This window comes from Ictalurus furcatus, chromosome 13, assembly GCF_023375685.1.
Source record: "Ictalurus furcatus strain D&B chromosome 13, Billie_1.0, whole genome shotgun sequence".
Lineage (NCBI taxonomy): Eukaryota > Metazoa > Chordata > Actinopteri > Siluriformes > Ictaluridae > Ictalurus > Ictalurus furcatus.
Window position 1 is genome coordinate 14,829,362 of NC_071267.1, and position 22,191 is coordinate 14,851,552.

The 22,191-nt window shown below is 38.9% G+C and overlaps 1 protein-coding gene across 2 annotated transcripts; it reads right to left on the reverse strand.

Annotated features, from left to right (window-relative positions):
• Positions 1–618: 618 nt before the first annotated feature.
• On the reverse strand, positions 619–22,142 carry nhlrc2 (NHL repeat containing 2). Of its 2 annotated transcripts, none has more exons than XM_053640068.1 (11): positions 21,877–22,142; positions 21,243–21,395; positions 17,451–17,906; positions 17,199–17,320; positions 16,944–17,073; positions 12,488–12,581; positions 10,176–10,407; positions 6,339–6,461; positions 5,984–6,193; positions 5,656–5,878; positions 619–1,858 (listed from the first exon to the last, which is right to left on the reverse strand). In XM_053640068.1, exons 1-11 carry the CDS (start codon positions 22,037–22,039, stop codon positions 1,602–1,604), a joined length of 2,163 nt encoding a protein of 720 aa, XP_053496043.1. In that variant the 5' UTR covers positions 22,040–22,142; the 3' UTR covers positions 619–1,601. The 2 variants fall into 2 exon arrangements, with proteins under 2 accessions (XP_053496043.1, XP_053496044.1); XM_053640069.1 differs by lacking the exon at positions 21,877–22,142 and adding an exon at positions 21,539–21,717.
• Between the last annotated feature and the right edge of the window lie 49 nt (positions 22,143–22,191).

Sequence of the window (22,191 nt, forward strand, 5' to 3'; positions counted from 1 at the left end):
AACCATAACACAGCAGTTTCTTTTCCGAAAGACTTGCCAGTAGAACTCTTAGGAAGCTAAGAATGCGTAATTATTCACAAAACCCCTTGATAAGCCCCCCCCCAAGAGAATAACTACTGTTATATTTTAATATACTTTAGTACTCATATTTTAATAGCCTGGAAATCAACATAGAAATACAGAGGAGAAAATTAACAAACTACACTTGACAAAGATCTTAGTTTTAGTGATGTGTGAGCTTATAACTGTAATTTGAAGCACAATAAACCTAAAAATATCTTGTAATGATTAAAAATGTAATCTTATATACTGTAGTCCTTTAAAAAAAATGAAAGAAATCACATGGCTATTTTAAGCTTTGTAAGGACACCATCAAGGGTAAACCTGTAACGCGAGCGGTCGGTATTTCAGGTTTTAAATAAATAATGAATATGCTCAGTAATCTATGCTACACTCAAGTTATAAATCAGTGTGTCCTCTTCCTAATGCAAGGTGCATATCATTAGGGTATAACATGTCAGACGTTTATGTTTAAGATGATATGCAGTTTTGTTCTGAGCAGCATACATAAAAAGAGAAGAGACAGGTGAACAGATGCAGAAATGCTGAACACTTACACATTGTTAAAATAATGTTTATTATATTACTTCTTTCAGTGAGTCAAAGTACAGAATTTAGATGTGTAGAAAAACAGCTGCCTTTGGACGAGAATGAGAAAATACACTAAATTTGAGCGATGCAAAGGTCCAGTTAGACATACCTGCTCCTGTGTTTACCACTGCCATGAGGGTGCCAAGCTTCAATCTGGATTAAAGGTCATTTAAGCACTTTAAAAACATGAGCCATGGGCTTAACTGTGAACCATCAACAAGCGTGTGAAACGTAATGCCATTTATTTTTGTGTTTCTCCTTCTGAAAAGCTACACAAATTGAAATACATGTTATATATATATGGGCAGCTTAATGTCAAGTTTAAGACGGTTTAAATAGTTCTAATCACAAATGAAAATGACTAATAATGTTGAGAGTTCAAAATATAGCCTCAAAACACACACTGATGATAAAAAAAAAAAACAACAAAAAAAAGGCAGCATGTACTGGCTTTTTATGTAATCAGTACATTAGATTAAACATTTTATATAAAATAAACTTGCAAAATTATACCATTGAGAGTTGATCTTTTCAGATTTGTGTTTTAGATATGTGATCACTTTCTGAAAAATAATGCGGGTAGAAGCTGCTTTTCTGCTGAAAGATAAGCTACATCAGATATGTGGAGAAAAACAGACCCGAGTGCCTGACTACACACAGCCTTGAGCCAAGCAGGAACGATGCAGTTAGGTAATATGCGCTTCTGAGAAAGAAAGGCACTTTGTTCTGGAGCTGCTAATTATCTAATATATGCAACTGTTATTCTAGTCATAAGCTTCAAGTAGACAAGCACCCACATTGTCAATTCATTCTAGTATACGCGTGTAAATATGTACCTTTTTATGTAAGCATTTGCATACTTGTGTAACAGTATTTGTTTGCTACAAGTGGTGCCAGTAAACACTGAATGTGCACAAATCATAGAAAGTCTAAAGAAGCGAAAGCATGTTTCAAAAGACATGTGCTAAAGTCACAGGTACAGTGCCTTCTTTGCGAGTGGAATCAATGTGCAGAGGCTGTCTGAACGACACAGCCTTCATCATGCAGGCTCCTCCCTCTGAGAGGCAACAGTAGACCCAGGCATTGAGGGTCAGAGTGGGGTCATGGGTCTGCAGATGAGGAGGGATCGTGCAGGTGATGAAGAGAGGCTGGGAGAGATCAGCAATGCTTCCAGTCACAGAATGTCCTTGCAGTAACCATTCATTACCTGGAGAGTGAAGGAACACACTGAACTCAGCTGCAAGTCAACAGCAATTATCCTAAAATTACTGCCTGACGATTCTTTTAAAGACAGGCTACTGAGAGTGTAGTGTGCGTGTGTGCGCGCCCGTGTGTGCGTGTGTTTGTGCGAGCGTATGTGTGAGCACAGTGGAATCTTTCTCGCAGCTGGTGAGGTCTCTCAGCATGCAAAAAGTCATGCTGTCACTTGGGGAGCTCATCTGCTCTCACCTTTTATTTATTAAAAAAATTTTTTTTTTTAACAATAAACTGACTGATGTGATCTTGACCAAAGAATGGTCAGTGCCTATATTCACGTGTGTGCGTGCATGCTCGCATGTTTTACTAGCCATGAACCAAGGGCATGATAGTAATACAAGCGTCAAACTGAATTAGCGAAGCATCAAAACACAATTTATGTTTCACATGGGATCACAGGGTGAAATGAAGCCAGATTAGAAAAAAACACACACACACACGATTTTTGTACCATGATTTTATCTGCACTTTTACAAGTGCACAATGTAAGTATAGGAAAGCTGCACTGTATTTCCAACACTAAGTAAACCGATTTAATTACTGGAGTCATTTAATTACATCAAATAACAAGGGGCATACAGAGACCTGCAGGCACAAAACTCATTACGGACGCTACTAATGTCAATCCTTAGGGGCCCTTCGCCATTCCAACTACAGCCACCTGAGTAAGGGAATTATAAAAATAAGAACAATTACATGTGCACTAAGTAAACATATGTACAGTTGATGAAACCTAAGGACTTGAATTAAAACAGCTAGGTTTAGATCTGTGTTGCTTTGATAGCTGAACTGATTCTTTTATCTTCGCCATTGTGACAAATTGTGTGTGTGTGAGAGAGAGAGAGAGAGAAAGAGAGAAAGAGAGAGAGGTGAAGTGGAAGTGGGAGATCTAGAGAGTGTGTGCTTGTGTGTTCGAATCACAGAGGAATTGTGAATTTTTCCTTGGACTGGGGCCCAGTGTGACCGGCTGGTCCCTGCAGCCTGGTGAAAATGTGTGAACAAAGCACTCCAACTCTCTTGCAGCAATGCCTCAATCTGACACTATCTCTTATCTCAAGGATACAGTTAATGTAGAGAAAAATCCTATGAACAGGATGTCGACAGGTACCCTCAAAGCAAATTATATATGACTCCCCCCCTCCACTTAGTGCAATTTAAGATGAACTGTAAGTTTGCAGTGATGACATACCAAATATAAAAATTCAAATGAGGAAATTGTTTATTTTACTGCAAAATAAATACTTAAAAACCTTCTATAGACATCATACCATAGATGATTTACAAAATAAATAAATAAACAAACCCCACACACATATTTTCAGCAATACTGTCAGCTTCTGAGTTGTGAGAGGACACAGGTTTTAAATCAGTGAGATCATCTGCTATTCTTGAGCCAATATTGATTAAAGCAGATGATTGGAAAGGTCAAGAAAAATGTCTCTGTGTGGGACAGTAAAGTTTACTATTTTCTCTAAATTACACATTCAAAGATATTTCAGAAGCAAGCTAACATCATTTGTTTAATGCACACCCTTACTTCATGCAAATGAGCCTGGATTATGCTGTGTGTGTGTGTGTGTGTGTGTGTGTGTGTGTGAGAGAGAGTGTGAGTAGTTGTCAGAGGGATTCTGAATGGATTCATTCACATACAACAACTTGGGATGTCCAGAAAAAGAAAGAAACCATTGGGGTACTAACAACCTGACATCGAACAGGTTGGCCAAGGAAAACAGCAGCAATTGATGACAGAAACATGAAGAATAACCCCCAAAATAACATCAACAACCTCCACAGGGCAGGAGTGAAGGCATTATAGTTCCCCATTTGAAAAAGACCCCGAGAGCAGAAATTTAGAGGCCATGCTAAGAATCGGAAGACCAGATTGGAATTCACAAAAATATATAGAGATGAGCCTCAAACTTTCTGGATCCAAGATGAACCTCTACCAAAGTGATGGAAAGACTAAAGTGTGAAAATAGAAAGGATCTACTCATGATCCAAAACATACAAGCTCGTTGGTCAAGCACGGTGGAGGTTATGTCATGGCTTGGGCTTGCATGACTGCTTCTGGAACAGGCGCACTAATCTTTATTGATGATGTAACATGAGGGTAGCAGCAGAACGAATTCAGAAGTTTACAGAAACATACTGCCTGACAATTTACAGAGAAATGCAATCTAATTGGGATCTAATCTAAATGCATCCAATCTAATTGGGAGCTACTTCATCATGCAGCAAGTCAATGATCCAAAACACACTGCCAACACAACAAACCATTATTCAGGGGGAAAAAAAGTAGAAATGTTTTTGACTGGCATAGACAATCAGCAGACCTTAACCCAATTAATCAGCATTCCAACTCCTGAAGAAAAGACTAAGTGGAGAAACCCCCTGAAACAAACATCTTATGCTTTAAGTGTTATTTAATTTAAAACTCAGTTCCTATACTTTTGCTTACCTAAAAGCTGGACGGTCTGCCATCAAAAGGTGTCATATTTACATCCAGATGTAAATATCATGATTTAAAAGCTAAAATTCTGATCTATAGTATCATTCTTATTTTGCACGCAAACCCAAATGTCTTCAGTGTATAGCAAACATTTTTGGCCTTGTTGTTCCTATACTTTTGGAAGGGACTGTAGATGAGAAAAATATGCTCAAAATCTTTCGGCATGTTAAATCTCATTTCAGATACATTAAGTCTTTTTAAGGACCTGCAGAGTCTACTTTATATACATGTACACAAATATACACTCATTGACCACTTTATTAGGAATATTAATTAATGAAATATGCTCATTAATGCAATTATCCAATTGGCCAATCATGTGGCAGCAGCGCAATGCATGAAACCATGCAGATACCGATGAACAGTTTTAGTTAATGTTCAAATCGAACAACAGAATGTTCTCAGTCCTCCCTCTGACTTTCACCATGCCATGATTGTTGGTGCCAGACAGGCTGGTTTGCTGAGATTACATTCACATTTACTGCCTTTGGCAGACATCCTTGTCTAGAGCAACTTACAGTGGGTGGCACTTCTGTGGGTGGAAACGCTTTGTTGACGAGTGCAGGATGGAGCAGAAAAGCATCCTAATAGCGCACAAAACATCAAACTGTGACATGGATGGACTACAGCAGAACTGCTGTTCACGGGAACACTGGATGTTTTTTGTTTTTTGCACCATTCTTTTTTTCCCCCAGCACTTATATAGCACCTTTTAACCTTAGCATTTCTACAAAGCGCTTTACAAATGTTTCCCCTTCACCCACGGCAGCAGTTTCCATGCAAGGCACTAGCCTGCCATCGGGAGTAACTTTGGGTTCAGTGTCTTGCCCAAGGACACTTAGACATGTGGAGGATCGAACCACCACTGGTCCGACTTTGATTACTGGACAACCCCCTCTACAACCTGAGCCACAGCTGCCCTCTGTGCAAACTCTAGAGATCAGCAGGTTTTGAAATACTTAAATCAACCCTTCCGGCACCAATGACCATGCCATAGTCAAAAAGTCCCTGAGATCACATTTTTTCCCTATTCTGATGTTTAATGTGAACGTTAACTGAAGCTCTTGACCTGTATCTGTATGATTAAACAATGCATTGCACTGCTGTCAGATTGTTGGCTGATTGGACAACTGCATGAATGAGCAGGTGTACTGGTGTCCTATTAAAGTGGCCGGTAAGTGTATATGATTTTGAAATCCTTATTTCCTGCAAACTCAACTCAGTCAACAATTCAGTACCTTCAGCAGAGAGACTCCAGAAGCTGGGCGCATCTTTGGTCAGTTTGGTTCCAGCAGGCAGAGTCAGGCTGAGGTGGATATCGATGACCTGCCCTGCTGACACAGGCAGCATAGGCATGTTGAGCACTGGAGCTGACTTCGGGAGCTTTGGAACCTTTACAATTGCTGCAGTTGAAGCAGCGGGTGCAAAGGAAGAATCAACTTCTACCACTGAAATGGGGAACTGAATGAATAAAAAGGAGGTAGAGAGAAGGGAAAGGTTAGGGATTCTGTGTTTGCAAGAGGACATTAACTATCTTCAGAGATTACAAACAAGACACACACAGACCATGGACACTGTTTTGGTCTCCAAGTCCATCACTTTGATGTGATGGTTGTTCGTGTCTGCTATGTAGAGCAGCGTGTCCCCCTCGGCCACACAGAGACCCCCAGGCTCATTGAAACCAGTCTCTGCAAAGCTCGGGCCAAATACGTTGCTTGGTTCCCCAGTGCCTGCCAGCACCCTGCACTGCTTAGTTTTAGGGTCCACAACTTTGATCTAGAATGGGAAGTCATGCTTTAATATTTTTAAGAAGACTGGGTGTCTAGATGCTGCATGACAAATGTGAACAGTGAGCACTCCTTCCACTAAAAATTACATAAAGTAAAAAAATATATGCTTTTGAGAATTAAAAAACAACAACCTTGTGATTGTAGGAGTCTGCCACATAGAGCAGGCTCTTACTGGCATCCCAGGCCACTCCTAAAGGGTGCTGGAGCTTAGCATCCACCCCCTTTCCATCCACATCTCCAAAGGCAAATAGATTCTGTTCAAACAAAGAGAAAACGCAAACAGTTGAGACTGGTGGGCTGTGCTACTGTCCTTCAGCTTACTAGAGCAATAAAGCTTCAGTGCATAGGATTTTTCACTTTCTTTAAAAGTGGAAAAACAAACATGATTGAGTCAGAAGAGAAAAAAAATTCTCTCTAAAACATGTTCCTGAGCTGCTGCGAGTCACCGTGACAATCAATTTTTTTTTTAATTTTATTTTATTTGTATAGCGCTTTTTACAATAGACATTGTCTCAAAGCAGCTTTACAGAAATATCAACATGGTATACAGATATTAAAGGTGCGAATTTATCCCAACTGAGCAAGCCACTGAGTGGCGACGGTGGCAAGGAAAAACTCCCTAAGATGTTTTAAGAGGAAGAAACCTTGAGAGGAACCCGACTCAGAAGGGAACCCATCCTCATCTGGGTAACAACAGATAGTGTGAAAAAGTTCATTATGGATTTATATGAAGTCTGTATGGCCTTAGGAGCAGCCGTAGTCCCAGCAGTCTGGAATTAGAGAAGATTTGAGCTCCATCCAGAGGCAGAAAGGATCTGGATCTCTAGTATCTCCATAAATTCATGTGGGGCTCGGCGAAAGGAGAGAGGGAGAAAAAAGATTATTATGACTGCGAAGTAGTAGAACAGAATCTAGTCAGGGTAGGCTTGAGTAAACAAATACGTTTTAAGCCTAGACTTAAACACTGAGACTGTGTCTGAGTCCCGAACACTAATAGGAAGACTGTTCCATAACTGTGGGGCTCTATAAGAGAAAGCTCTTCCCCCTGCTGTAGCCTTCACTATTCGAGGTACCGTCAAATAGCCTGCATCTTTTGATCTAAGTAGGCGTGGCGTATTATATAAAACCAAAAGGTCGCTTAGATATTGTGGCGCGAGACCATTTAGTGCTTTATAGGTTAATAAAAGTATTTTATAGTTAATGCGAGATTTTACTGGGAGCCAATGCAGTATTGATAATATCGGTGTGATATGGTCGTACCTTCTAGTTCTAGTTAGGACTCTAGCAGCTGCATTCTGGACTAACTGGAGCTTATTTATATTCCTACTGGAACATCCAGACAGTAAGGCATTACAGTAATCTAATCTAGAGGTGACGAATGCATGAACTAGTATTTCCGCATCATGTAGTGACAATATGTTTCTTATTTTAGAAATATTTCTGAGATGAAAGAAGGCTATCCTAGTAATATTATCTACATGAGCATCAAATGATAGGCTGGAGTCAATAATCACTCCAAGGTCTTTAACTGCTGCACATGATGAAACAGAAAGACCATCCAGAGTAACCATGTGATCAGAAAGATTACTTCTAGCTACACGTGGGCCTAATAAAAGTATTTCTGTTTTATCAGAATTAAGTAGAAGGAAGTTAGTTAACATCCAATGTCTAATGTCCTTTACACAATCCTCAGCTTTACTAAGCTTCTGTCTGTCCTCTGGCTTCGCTGAAACATACAACTGTGTATCATCAGCATAACAGTGGAAGCTAATTCCATGTTTACGAATAATTTGACCTAGGGGTAGCATATATAAAGTAAAGAGCAGTGGGCCTAAAACAGAACCCTGTGGAACTCCAAAAGTAACCTCAGTACGCATGGAGAATTCACCATTTACATCTACGAACTGATAACGATCGGTCAGATAAGACCTGAGCCAGGAGAGGACTGTTCCCTTAATACCAACAACATTTTCTAATCTATCAAGGAGAATAGTGTGATCTATAGTATCAAAAGCTGCACTAAGGTCGAGTAACCACTAAGGTCGAGTAACAGTCATAATTCACAGCGAGTGCTGTGTCGGGGTGTCGGAACAAAATGATATGCATACATCATACTCCAACTCAGACATCTCAAACATTATCACTCCTAACTTCAGACACAAAATAAGTCCAGCTACACAGTTACTGGCAGGAGCCACAGCCAATTGAGAGCGTGCGCTAGAGAGAGAGCGAGAGATTACATTATAAAAAGGATTCAAGACTGATGGAGTTTCAGCTTTTTTCTTGTTGAACAGTTAAATCATTTATTTGTTGCAATTCACAAATACTTGGGCTGCATCCTTAACTGCATACTACCATACTAAATAGTATAATAGTCACTACATCATTTGTGTCATTATTACTTGGGTATACGGTTTAGTGTGCATTGTGCAGTTTGGGACACAGCCCACGTTAACTTTCTTCTGCAAGAAACTTTCAAAGAGGGACAAATTTCAAAACCTTACACTGTGTCGTTTTCAATACAAAGAAACCAAGCAAATACAATGGCCCTTATACATCAATCTTTATCAGCTCATTATTCCTTCAGCTGAGTAATGGCACCATTTGTGTAAACGAGGCGCGACAAAGCACTTCCCCAAATAGCGAGTACTGGGCAAACACTCAGACATAGGATTTCTCAAGTTATTTCATGTTGAAATTTTACTCATTTTGGTGGTCAGGTAAAAGAAAAAAATTATTTAATGAATTAAATTTCAATGTTTCATTTAGAAGAAAGAAATATTTGTTTATTTGTTCTGGATGGAAACTTGCTTCATAACTGAAGCTTTAATTAAATCCAACATCATATAAATCTTTTCTATCTATAATAATTTTTTTTTTAAACTAGGTATAAATGGAGCTGGTTTACTTGATTAGCTTTAAAAAAAAAAGCTCACGCATCCATAATTGTCTTTTTATTTGCAGCAACCTTGAACAAACTGACCTTTAACTCAGCTTCATGAAATTAATTTTTCCCCCTGTCTGTTTTGGAGGACTATTTCATTGGATCTGCTTGGTCTGCTGAATGCTTGCCTTTTATTGACTTACTATTACAGAATCATTCATACATCATTTCATGCACTCAAGACAATTACAGATCATTGAACTCATGCTGCAGTATGGGTAAATTAGAAACAAGCTTGTTCTGTCATGTCACTCCACGGGAGTCACAGTTAGTCGCGTCTAATTCCCCAATCAAGTCCTCTAACAAGGCAGGAAAGAACAATTACACTCAAATCTAACTAGCAAACAGAGCAATCAGATCCATTCTAATTCTCAGGAAAACACAAACCATGAGATGGAAATGACACAGATCTGAAAACGTCTTCATTTCGGGGTTGAATTGAAATAAGTACTTTCCCCACTAGGTTGTCTCAGCTCAGTGCATGATCATGATTGCTTCTGACCTCATTTATTAAACATGTCTTTGTGTTCGAGAGCACTCTGGAAGATTTGCATTCCCGCCTGTCAGAATTTAACACAGTATGTTACATTACTTTGTACTCTATAATTCATGAAGCCACAAAAACTGTAAATCTTTATCTTTTTTTTTTCCCTTTAATAAAACCACCTCTGTGTTACTGGGAACAAGTGGGCCTTTTTTCTCAGGGCAAAAAACCACAGCGTGCTGCAGGACAGAGTGCGCGAAGCACTGCTGATTAGGGTTGAGAAAGGAGCGAAGAGATCGCACTGCTCAGCAGCCCAGAGCAAAACTTCAATCCCCTTTCTAATGATGCTCAATCCAAGTGTGTAAGCTCCACTTCACAGGAATGTGGCTCTAAATGATCTCAGATACAACCTTTTCCTTTGCAGCAGCACTACAGGCCCTTGATATTGTTCAGTTTGAATTTGATCAGGATACACAAACTTTGGCAAGCACTTTTTAGAGATCACACAGAGGTACTTTGAAAGCTGAAAATAAATCTCACCAGGGGGTCCCTCTCCCCTCCGACTACATGCTTGACAGCTCCGTCGCTCAGAGAAAGGCTACGGATGGTGCTGCTCTCACTGTCGGCGATGAACAGGCAACTCCATGGCTCTTCAGTAGCAGAGGTCAGACCCGACGGCTGAGCCAGGCCAGCTCTAACAGGGTACGCGTTATTCCTGTTCTCCTCATTCCCACTGCCGGCAAAGCGCACACACTCGCCCTTTTTATACTCACTGCAATCACATAATGAGGAAAATAAAAGATTAGTGTGGATGCTTTATTACAGCGCGTGCACAAAATTGGTCTTTAGTCATTTTCAAAACATTCCAAGAATACGTCAAATTGCAAATGTTGGCATACCCTTAGGATGAAATGATTGACTTATTGAATGATTGACTATATTCAGTTTCTCAGAAGTATAATGCCTATAGGTTACACAGCTGTTAAAGAATGAAGTGAAATCAGTTACCTTATAAGATACCTTGTTTATACCATGGTCTGTCGGAATACTCTATTCTGATTGGCTGGAAGGTGTGCGTTAAAATTTATGAATTTTAAAAAAATAAATAATAATAAAAAAAAATTAGTTAATGCGCTGCCTATAAACAACTGTAACCATAGTAACATACAGTTAAACTCAGCTTCATTATTAGTAGACAGACGCCGTAATTCACACACGCACGCCTCTCTCTCATCATTTGCGCGCGCTCTCTCTCATGTATCTGCAGGTATCAGCACTTCAAATTTAATACTGTTTAATTCCGTATTCAAAACATTTCCAAAAAAAGATTTCAGACCTGCACGTCACTTCAATCATGCTACACAATACTTGAGCTATAATGGATTGTTTGTGTGCGTATACATCCATTTCTGTGTTTAAGTAAACTATAGCAGGGTAAACTTCTATAGACGGATATGGGAGACCACAGCAAATATCCTTTTTGTATTACCATTTGCTCAAACAGCGAAAGTGTTTTTAAAAAAAAAAAAAAAAAAAAAAAAAAAAAAAAAAAAAAAAAAAAAAAAGTAAAAAGTATTTCTTTCCCATGACTTTCCAAGAGAGGAAAAAAAAAATAGAGATGGATTACGGCAGTCAGAAGAGAAAAAGTTGTCAAATTTACCATCACTCCCTCAGCAGCTGTATTAGAAACCCCCTCGCAGCAACCCGTAGTGTTTACGGATTTTTTTTTAGTAATTTAATGCCAGGGTAATGTAACAAGTAGTGTTATAAATATACAGACATTTTTGTAAAGAATAAAATATATATTATATATATATATATATATATATAAATCTTTGCTATTTTGTAACATTAGTATTGCACTGAATAATAATAATTTTTATTTGGGTACAAATAGTAACATATATATATATTTTTTTAAAATTCACTTCTCATTACCAATCAGGTGAAATGCTGTAAACCTCTGCCCACAAAAATGCTTGAGATTACACGAATGTAAAACCAAAGTGAATCTGGTGTGTGTTGTATCTAAATGCACAAGCGACTCAAACTCACAGCACAGACCGAGATATAGTTGGTGTGGAGCGGCAGTTACTGTGAACCCAGCCGCTCTAAAACACTGAGCCGCACACACAGTCTGAGTGCAACACAGTCACACGGGTTTACCATCTCAAACAGCACCGAGCCAAAATAACATCTAAATCATTTTTAAGACCTTAGAAGCGCGAATTTAAGACATTTTAATGCTAATTACAGCCTTATTTTTACATTAAGTAATTTAAGACATTTTAAGACTTTTTAAGGACTCGTGGAGACTCTCTCTCTCTCTCTCCAATAACTATATTATAATAATTAATTCAAATAAATGTTATGTTATAGCACTACTATTCTCTGTATGATTTAGAGCAGGTGGATTCTAGATCTAACAATCCGTACATAAAATAACTAACAAAAATTAACCGTTATTTTTTAACTTTTCAGTTTTTTCAAAAAAGTCTCCACACTTTTAAAATTTTGGAAATGTAAAATAGAGGACCACCCCCCCACATTATTAAATTATGCGGAATGGAAACTTTTGCCTCTCATCATTGAATATGAAATATGTAAAATCACACATTAGAAGTTAAAAATGAAAGACAAAAATAATATCTAAATGTGTATGTTTACTACCACATTTGAGGAGAATTAGCTTAATTCAAGTAAAAATAAATCACAGCTTATAGCACAGCATGCTGTACCCTTGAGAATAGCATCATACTGGTGCCGCGTGTGTGTGTGTGTGTGTGTGTGTGTGTGTGTGTGTGTGTGTGTGTGTGGCCATGTCCCTAGTCGACAGACAGGGAACAGCTTACCTTCCTTTGGGCAGCTTCCCATCTTCTAGGAACAGAGCCCAGATTTGATGTGTCCCTGCCATTGCAATCCACAACACGTTATCCTTTGTGCCACCTGTGATTACACACACACACACACACACACACACACACACACACACACACACACACACACACACACACACACTCTAGTTGATACTTATCTCATAATAGTGCTATTAACCATTGTCTCTTATTTTTGTCTAGAGAGTTGACTGATCTGTCTTCTTTAGAGAATTTCAAACAAATTGCTCTTTTTAAAGCAGATCCTTTAGAATTCTTAAAACAAGAATTAGACTCCACCGGTCAAAAACTGACCTTCAAGTCACTGTCGGAAATGGGGAGTAATTACACAGACAACAGCGCACACAAGTGAGTTCTATTATTTAGGCTGTGTTCAGTACTATACTATTAGCGTTTGTGTACGTCAACACGTTGCGAGTGTAACAGTGTGTGCACATGTTTTGCACTTCCCAACATGAACAGCATTCAGTCTCTACAGTCATTCACTAAAGCACTCACACTCCAATTAGACCTTATTCAACAGCATCCGTGTTCAGGTCCACACCGTGTGTGTGTGTGTGTGTGTGTGTGTGTGTGTTTTATATGAGAGGAATGGACAATGAGGACCATTGCACTCATGTCTAACAATAGCCAGCTAATGGTGCTGTTTATCTGAGACAATTTCAGCTGGCCCAAAGCCCAGATACATGCATTAATGGCAACGGAACATTGAGAGAGGAACCGATGGTCTGAGATTAAATCGTTCTACATGCAGCTTTTAAAATAATTAGAAAAGGATAAAAGGTAAGGATGCAAGACATCTATGGGGTGGACCAAATGATGACTCCAGACCTTAAATGCAGAAATCCATCAACTTCAAACTTAGTAGTACGTATTAAATTAAATGACAACAGCAATAATATTGTACCACTACTGAAGGAGGTTTTACATAGAATCCTAAATTATGAAAACATATACTGAATAAACAATCAGGTTTAAATTCAGTCTCATGGGCTTCAAGAAAGCTTTTAAGATTTATGTGCTTAAAGCAATAGTTACACAAGAAATGAAATGACAATTTACTCTAAATGCAGCCAATCACGTCACTATCAACAATTACACAATTATAAACGTCACTATCAACAATTACACAACTTTTTGTTAAAACTTTTTAATGTTTACTATTGGACTTTCTGGAGTGTCTGCCATTTCCCTGCTACTACAGAAATGATAATAGCTCAGATCATTCTAATACATTATCAGAGCTGCTGTTAAAGAATAATTTAGAGTTCAACAGAACAGTGGTATAAATGCTAATATACAAGTCTGACCAATGTCTAATACTATGAGTTGAGAAGGAAAGTGATTCTGATTTCAAGATGGCCACTACTACTGTTTTTATACAGCGCTTTTGTTCAAACCATATGCAAAACAGTTTTAGAAACCATGCAGCAAACGTTTGATTATGACTAAAGGAATCAGACTTCACACACTAAACATGTCTGAGTACATTTGGAACATTTTTCACTGCACTATGTTTGAAATGACCATTCAACATGCAAAGTGACAAACAGTGAAGGACAGATGCTGTGTGTCCTAAAGGTCAGATTGAAGCAAAGAAGCAGCTGACTGAGGAGAGGGAATGAGCGAAGGGGCCAAGAATGCGCTCCAAACAGTCCCACAGACACAAACTCATCACAATCGTAGAAGACTGCAAAGGCTTCTGACCCATTGCATAATCATTATCTGGAAAACAGCATGACAAACACAAATGCCAAGAGATTTCTGACTACTTCAAAAGCACAAGGTGCATTTTCAGATGCATTGGTGATTTCATCTCATTCCACAACAATGACTCCAGACCTATAGGGGATCAAATGACATTCCATATCATAGATTCTGCTTGTCATTTGGTTTTCTAAAGTAAATGCTAAAGGAAAAAAATGCTAGCTCACAATTAAAAGCAGTAAAAGCTTTGCGTTCAAGGCCATAAGATTAGTTGCCTGACAAAAAGCTATAAAATACTATGTGAGGCAGTTAGACGAGCCAAATAAATCAAGCAGTTTTTTCAAGAACGTTGCTACAATCCTTCAAGTGCGGCAGGTTCTGTTTGAAGCCAGAGGTCACTCAAGAGCATTTTTGATCTTATCATGTTCGGAGCTCAGCCCAGACAACACATTCATCTTAATATCTGCTGCTAGTAACCAGCAGACATGGCTGTTTACTCATGGGTTGCTCCAAACAACAAGAGTCCATTCTATAAGAACAAAGGTCCACTTTGACCAGCTACACTCAACAATAAAGCAGCATGAAAGACAAATATGGTATCAACAACCAGAGGTACAGAGAGAACTTCCAAGAACTTCAAAAGGGAACTGTGATTAGGAGGCTGATGGGACTGATAGAAAGACAATCTTGTGGTGAATAAGATTAATAAAAAGATCATAAAGTAAAATAAAATTGCTCCTGGCAGAATAATAAACTCAGGCTTTATATGAGACATTAAATTTCATGAGTAATACAGAGAGAAAAAGATTAAGTGACTATAATTCCTATGCAAGGAAAGGCTATACAAAGGAAAAGAAACGTTAAAGCAGCGGAAGCAAGAGCAAGGCTGTGCGTTCCAATGACCTCTTCACCCTGTTACCTCAAATTTCCTCACGATCCCCTCACATGAACTTTGGGTGGTGTATGCAGGAGGAAAAAGACATGACTACCCACCATGTGACCATCACCTCATAAGGCACCAACACACTCGATCACGGGAGACTGAAGAGAGCAGGTTTATTTGCTATCTGTCTTGCCAATAAAGCAAAAAGGTTTGTAATACAATAAAGTAAATTAGTGGGGAAAAAGAGAAATCGAATACACCCGTCTGTACAAGGAGAAAAGTAAGAAGAAAAACAAACAATAACAGAAATCAAGTTACATGGAAACATTTGGGAAGTTGCATGGAACATTCACTGCAGGGGTCTTCACTCTTATCCAGAAAGGGCTGGCGTGGCTACAGGCTTTCATTCCAACCAACCAGGAGCCACACCTGATTTCACTTGTTTAATCATTTCATCTTCGTCTCCAATCAACTTTCAAGCGTGCCTCCAATTTGGCTATAATGAAAGCCTGCAGTCACACCAGCCCATTGTGGAGAAGACTGAAGCCCCCTGCCTTACTGTCTACTCTGAAGGCTTGATGAATAGTCATTTAGAATTATATGTTTAAAAACACCACAATACTAAATACATATGGAATTTTTTTTATGATTATGTGCAGTAGGCTACATGAAAGTCCACGTAAGTATTGAAAACAATACACATTAAATGACTGTATCCATATTGCTAGTACAGATTGCAATCATGCACCAAACCCATTGTATTTATATATATATAATTTTTTTTTTTTTTTAAATCATACTGATATCAGATCTGTGTTATCAGTGGAAACTATGGCATATCGAATCCGATTCTGAACCGGTGTCTCACAAGTGCTAATGTGGCGAGTGGGGAATAGCCTCGCCTACACTACAGGACAAGTGATTTGCCCTTCCTGATGATCAGCAAAACATGCCCTAATTTCAGGCTGGTATTAGATATGGTATGGGGTATGTATAATTCAACTTTAACTCCACTGATCTAATCACAGTCTAATCATAGTGTGGTGGCAACCTGAGTGTACTAACCATCTATGGTGTTCAGATCACCATAGTCTGAACACCATATGTGGTGTTTTGTTTTGTTTCATCAAAGTGGGGGCTTTGATGACTAAGGGATTACCAAGGAAAAAAATTGGAAAAATCTGTCACTACAGCTGGGATCTCGCACAATTTTAATATCAGATAAGATTCAACAGTCCATACAGAGTATCGAGAAGTTTTTTTTGTGATTGTTGAGGCCAAAAATGCTTGATTTTGCTGCTGTTTTTTCAAAATTTGTGATGCAACTTGCAGAGTTTTTTGTGATTTCCTTGAAAACTACTTGAATGGGCGAAATTGCAGATGCACGAAACTGTTCTGCACGGTCATTTGCAGTGAAGTTTGTTGGTAAATGAGACCTTTTAGCTCTACTCGTGTTCGAATGAGTGTTGTGATGTCACATGAAGCGTCTTGGCCCAAATCTGTGGAAAATCTGATGTAATTTTGAAAAAAATTGCGAGCTCCTCCAAATATTACAGCATTTCCTTGATTTTGCGATCATTTCTGCAATCGCAAAATCTCTAAACCCTGGAGGGACTGATTTAATAACCTCTGTAGTATGTGTCAGAGGGAGAAGATAGATGTACATTTTATTCTATTTACATCAAATTCTGTTTACAAATCTGAGTAGTTTGCTCTCTGACAGTCCTGGGACTTGAACAGTCACCCTTCTGATCTCTTGCTCAGAACCTTAATAGCCACTGATCTAGCAATTCCTCCAAACAGAATGTTTGGTAAAATCCTCACCTGCTGTGCCGAGGACTATGTCCCAGGGGGAGCTGATTGGCTGCTGGAGTCCCATTGCTCCACCCACTTTGTCTGTGCCTTGAATGCCGGTGCCAGCTAAAGTTGTAACTCTTCTTTCGGAAAGGTCAATCTGATGAAAGAGAAAAAAAAAAACAAAAAAAAAAAAACACATACAACACAGCATGACAGATCTGCTGCAGTGAGAGAAGTAGGTCAAAGCCTGCAGCTGCAGTACAGAGCTCATTATCCATTTACCTTCCTGATGAGGTGATTCTCAGTGTCAGCCACGTACACAGTATCTCCCTTCATGAATATTCCTTGAGGAGAATTAAACCTCGCCTTAGACAGGTCCCCATCCTGCTTTCCACTTTCAGGCCCTGCCATAATAAAAAAAGAAGAGAAAGGAGATTAAACATGTTTCTGTACAGCAGCCTGCCTGTTCTCAAACATCAGTTACGTAAAAGTTGTCGTTGAATCAGTGAAGAGAAACAGTTCAACAGTTCTTACCCCCTACACAGTATAGGACATTTCCAGTACTGGTCACCACCAGAACCCTGTGGTGTCCTGTATCTGCAATGGCCAGGTTCTTGCTTTTGGGATCCACTGCCACTTTTCCTGGAAATGACAGGATGGAAGGTGGTAAGGAATCCTTCAAGAGCTTTTTTTCCACAGCATGGTCTTTGAGCAAACCCTGCTGTCCATAGTGCTTGAGAGCACCAGCAGTGAACAGGAAGAGGCGTTCTCGATGTCCTTCACCCACCAGAGAGAACAGTAGATTTCCCCTGGGCCCCAGAATCACCAGGGTGGGCCAGCAAGACACTTCCAACTCGTTCCACAGCCGAGCATCACTGTCGTTCACTACTGGGTGAGTGATGCCGTACCTCAACACAGCACTGCAGATGTTCTGCGAAACCTTCTCGTTGGGAAACTTAGCAGAGTGAACACCTACCACAACCAGGCCATCTAAGAGAGAAGAGAAGAGGAAAGTGAAGAAGTATAAATTACAGTTTCTGATCATTTGGATGTTCAAATCATACTATGACTCGTCCAAAGTTTGACCCTGTTGTTGACCTGGGGCCAACTGTTTCCTCAGGGGTCCTGGAACGAGAACAGGACACAGCAGGCAATCAAACCTTCCTCTCTTTAACCTCAGTGTGTCCTCAGGTAAAACTGTTAAAAAGGTTTTAAACTCCTTCCTCTCTTTTCCTGGCTAATATATCCAGGTAGTGTAGCTACTGCTAGCCTGCACAACACCATCACTATCAAACAGCCAAAAGCTACAATTTATAAAGAAAATAAGATTTGAGCTTTTGTCAATTGCTTATTCAGATCCCTGCAGCAAAGTGCACTTCTCTTACTAAAGTAGGTGAAGGAAAAAAGGAGATTTCCCCATGAAAGCCTGTAGGTCTGAAAGGTTAATATATGAAATATTGAAGCAGACAGGGAGAAATATGGGTCTCCAAAATATTTGAAAAGGTCTTGTAGTGACCAAGTGGGGAAAATAAAAGTTTCACTCAGGGATAAGTGAAATACTGCAGCATTACTTTGATGTTTTCTCAACAAATTGCTTTTGTTCTTTTTAGATAAAAAGATATTCAAGGCTGGATAGAGGACTTTCATCAAACAATGCATGGATGTGTGATGTGTTGATGGATGTCTTAGTCAATCTTTGGACGAATACATCCTGTTTGTCTGAGCCGTCAAATTGTTTCCTTGGTTGACGGCCTTTTAAAATGGCTTTTGTCTTTGTGCATTTAAGGGTTATTTTTATTCTAAACCTGCTCATGTTTAGATGTTCTGACAAATGGCCAGGAAGTGATTTCCTACTGGAGATAAAGAGATTCTAAATGAATTGGTTTTATCCTAGTCTGATCATTGAGCTGTCAATCATATATAAACATTTCATTTTTTTATATATAATATTTTGCTTAATAATAAAGACTTTTCATAATAAAAGAGAGAAGCTATACTTTTTTTGATAAATGTTAAGGGAACATTTATGCTAGACAACACAGCGGTATAGTCAATGAACAGTGAAGTCTGTGAATAATTCTAATGGGGTGTTATCAAATGTGAGAGCAAAACCCATGAGTGGGAAGCTACATGTTTCACTGAGTTCCTTTGCAGCCCTCAGGCATCCCATTACAACCAACGTGCTATTTTCCATTAACTTTATTTTATTTCTCTCAGCTGTTCCTTCTCGCTCCAAATGTCAAGAGAATTTCTCCTTCCTATCACTAGAAGTGACATTCTTTCATTCTCTGTCCTCAGGGTGTGAAATGCAGCCACTAATGTATACAAAAATATATTTATACACTACCAGTCAAAAGTTTGGAGACATCTGACTGAAATGTTTCTCATGATTTTAAAAACCTTTTGATCTGAAGGTGTATGATTAAAGGTTTGAAATCGGTGTTAATTGTGCCAACATATTCACTTCTATCATTAGAAAACTAACATTTTATTTACAAAACAATATTTTCTTTTTAAAATGGATGACTTGGAGCGAAATATTCTGAAAAGCAGCCAATAAGTGTCCAGCATTGGTGGGAACTCCTTTAATACAGTTTAAAAAGCATCTCAGGGGGATTCCTCAAGAAATTGGTTGAGAAAATGCCAAGAATACATTTCTGAAAATTCTAGACAAAAAGGGGTGTCTACTTATGAAGATGCTAAAATATTTAGATTTTATTTAGTTTTTTTTAATCACAACATAATTCCCATAGTTCCATGTGTGTTAGTCCAAAGTTTTGATGACTTTATTATTATTCTAAAATGTGTGTGTGTGGGTGGGGATAAATAAAGAAACAAAGAGTGTTTCTAAACTTTTGACCGGTAGTGTATATGCCCATCAGAATATTATTTATACTCAGCAGTTGAGTACAAGCCATGATTAGAGGGAAAATCTATCTAAGAAAGTTCTTTCCCTTCTTCTCAACACGAAATCTCCCTGACCTAGATGAATAAAGCAACATATGTAAATTTGTGCATGCGCCTACCCAGCTAACCACAGGGCACATATCAGTATAGTCACAGCAATGATATGGCATTCATTAACAAACCTGCAATCACAATTTTTAAAACAATTTCCAAGTAAAAAGGGTCAGTTTAAAAGGGGAGGGGGTAGCAGGGACATGTACATGCTCTGATCACTGGTAACGGAATGTACGAAAAGCTGTGCCAGCCATGCACTGTAAAGTTTGAGATATGGCAGTACGCAGGATAAAGACTGTGTGGCTTGGCCCACTTCCTCCTTACAAAGAGGGTAATGATAGACCACTGACAGCTAGAGCAGATAGCACCTTTCACAAAGCTGCTATAATAAGCCATGTGCCAGCAGAACAGTGTGTCTAGCCATGATGAATGATCTCTCTGATATTTAAGGGCTCATCATGTCCAGAGCGGAGAGTGAAGGAACTGAGAAGGAACAGCCCTGAGCCCAAGTCCAAGAAAACAGGGGTCAGTAGAATTTAAATGTAAAAATGAACCTGATTTATTCTCTTACCTTGCATCATAATTCATGTGTAGTAAAAAAAAGAAGAAGCAGTAAAAAAGAAAGTTTTTAGGTCAGTGGCCTTGTTGTGCAATAGTAATACAAAAATAAGTGCAAGTAATAGTATAGTTATTCCACAACACAGAAGTGAAATTTATAGTATATTAAAGGGAGTCAGGAATATTACACATGGCTTTGTGATTTACATCCTACTCAAAGGAAGCTCATTTTAGAGGCTTTTAATTTTACAGGCATGAGCAAATCTGGTTATCACTGTCCAAAATCTATGTCGTTCTGAACAGAGAACATGAAACAGCACGCAGATTCATGATGCCATTAATTACATGCTGTAATACTTATCTGAGTGAGCCTTATAATAGCCAGGCATGCAACTGATAATACCTCCCACAAGTTCATGGGTAATGCGAAGAGGGAAACAGCACCTCTACTCTTCACCAGTACATATTCTCACTACTGTGCTGAGTTTATGGCAAAAAGGAGGTGCTGTTTCCTTCCTTACTCTTGAATTTTGCCAGTTGTCTTGTCTTTAAAATTAAAATGCCTTAATAACAAACATATGGGGTTATATTAATGCATAAATCACAAAAAAAAACCCTGCATGGTTGGGAACATTTCATTCCAGTTGGAATATATGAATGGGAATTTTACCATAAATTTGATATTTTAATACTTCCTTTTGATATGCTTTTATATTGCAGAGAGTTAACCATCAAAATGGAAAGGTAACTTTCATTGCGGTAATCACAGAGTGATGGTGCCCACATTGAAGATATGTGAATGTGTACCTTTAACAGTGTGAAGCTGCTCCAGTTGGTGCAGATCAGGCAGTATGTGCATGCAGTTGATGCAACAGTAGGTGAAGAAGTCCAGCACCACCACTTTGCCTGATAATTCCCTTTCCAGAGACAGAGGTCCCTCAGTGTTTAGCCACTCCAGCCCTGCAGTACACCAGATATTATTGTGTTATGAAATAAGCAGACATTCACTTTGTATAGCCCATGTTTAAAAGAAACAGGTCCTTGTTTCAGACAAATTCCTGCAGTTGGGACTCTGAAAAAAAGTCATATGACCAAAACCATACCACTTTTACTATATAGTGCAGTAGTTTGGGAGTTTGGGCATTATGTACGTGTGTCCAAAAGCATAGTGGAAATATCTAGTCCTTTGATGAAATCCCACAATGCATTGCAATAGAATAGTGGCCAACATGTACCCTAAAGAATACAGAATTCCCATGATGCACACCCACTTTGCTTATTGTAATAGTAAGTTTGAAAACATGTCAGACACATGACACGTCAAGACACACACACACACACACACACACACACACACACACACACACACACACACACACACACACACGAGCTCCACCCAAAATAAAATTCGCTAGCTGATATGAATAATATACACACTAACCTTTTTCAAAATCAGGAATCTTCAAATCTTCATTTTCGTCCAACTTTCGTAAATACTGATATACCAGATTCTCCTTCTTTTCTTGTGTAACTGCGTCTTCCAGGTCGTAGTCTAACTGGCTCTGAATGGGAAACAGAGCCGTCAAACTGCTGTGCGCCGCCATGTTTCCGACAAAAGCAGCGGAAGTCGGCAAATTTCATAGGATCATGCACCTATATCCATATCAGCACATTCGACATGCATTATAATTATTAACTCTTTGTCTTAGCACATCTCACGATAATTTGATAGCGAATATAATAGTTATAGTGTAAA

Bases quoted from the DNA above. Each gene is read 5' to 3' on its own strand.
- nhlrc2 (XM_053640068.1), bottom strand. From the start codon at position 22,039: ATGGCGGCGCACAGCAGTTTGACGGCTCTGTTTCCCATTCAGAGCCAG. The intron at 12,582-16,943 runs GTGAGGATTTTA...GTGTAATCACAG, and splicing joins CATAGTCCTCGGCACAGCAG to GTGGCACAAAGGATAACGTG. The intron at 10,408-12,487 runs GTAAGCTGTTCC...ATGTGATTGCAG, and splicing joins GGGAAGCTGCCCAAAGGAAG to TGAGTATAAAAAGGGCGAGT.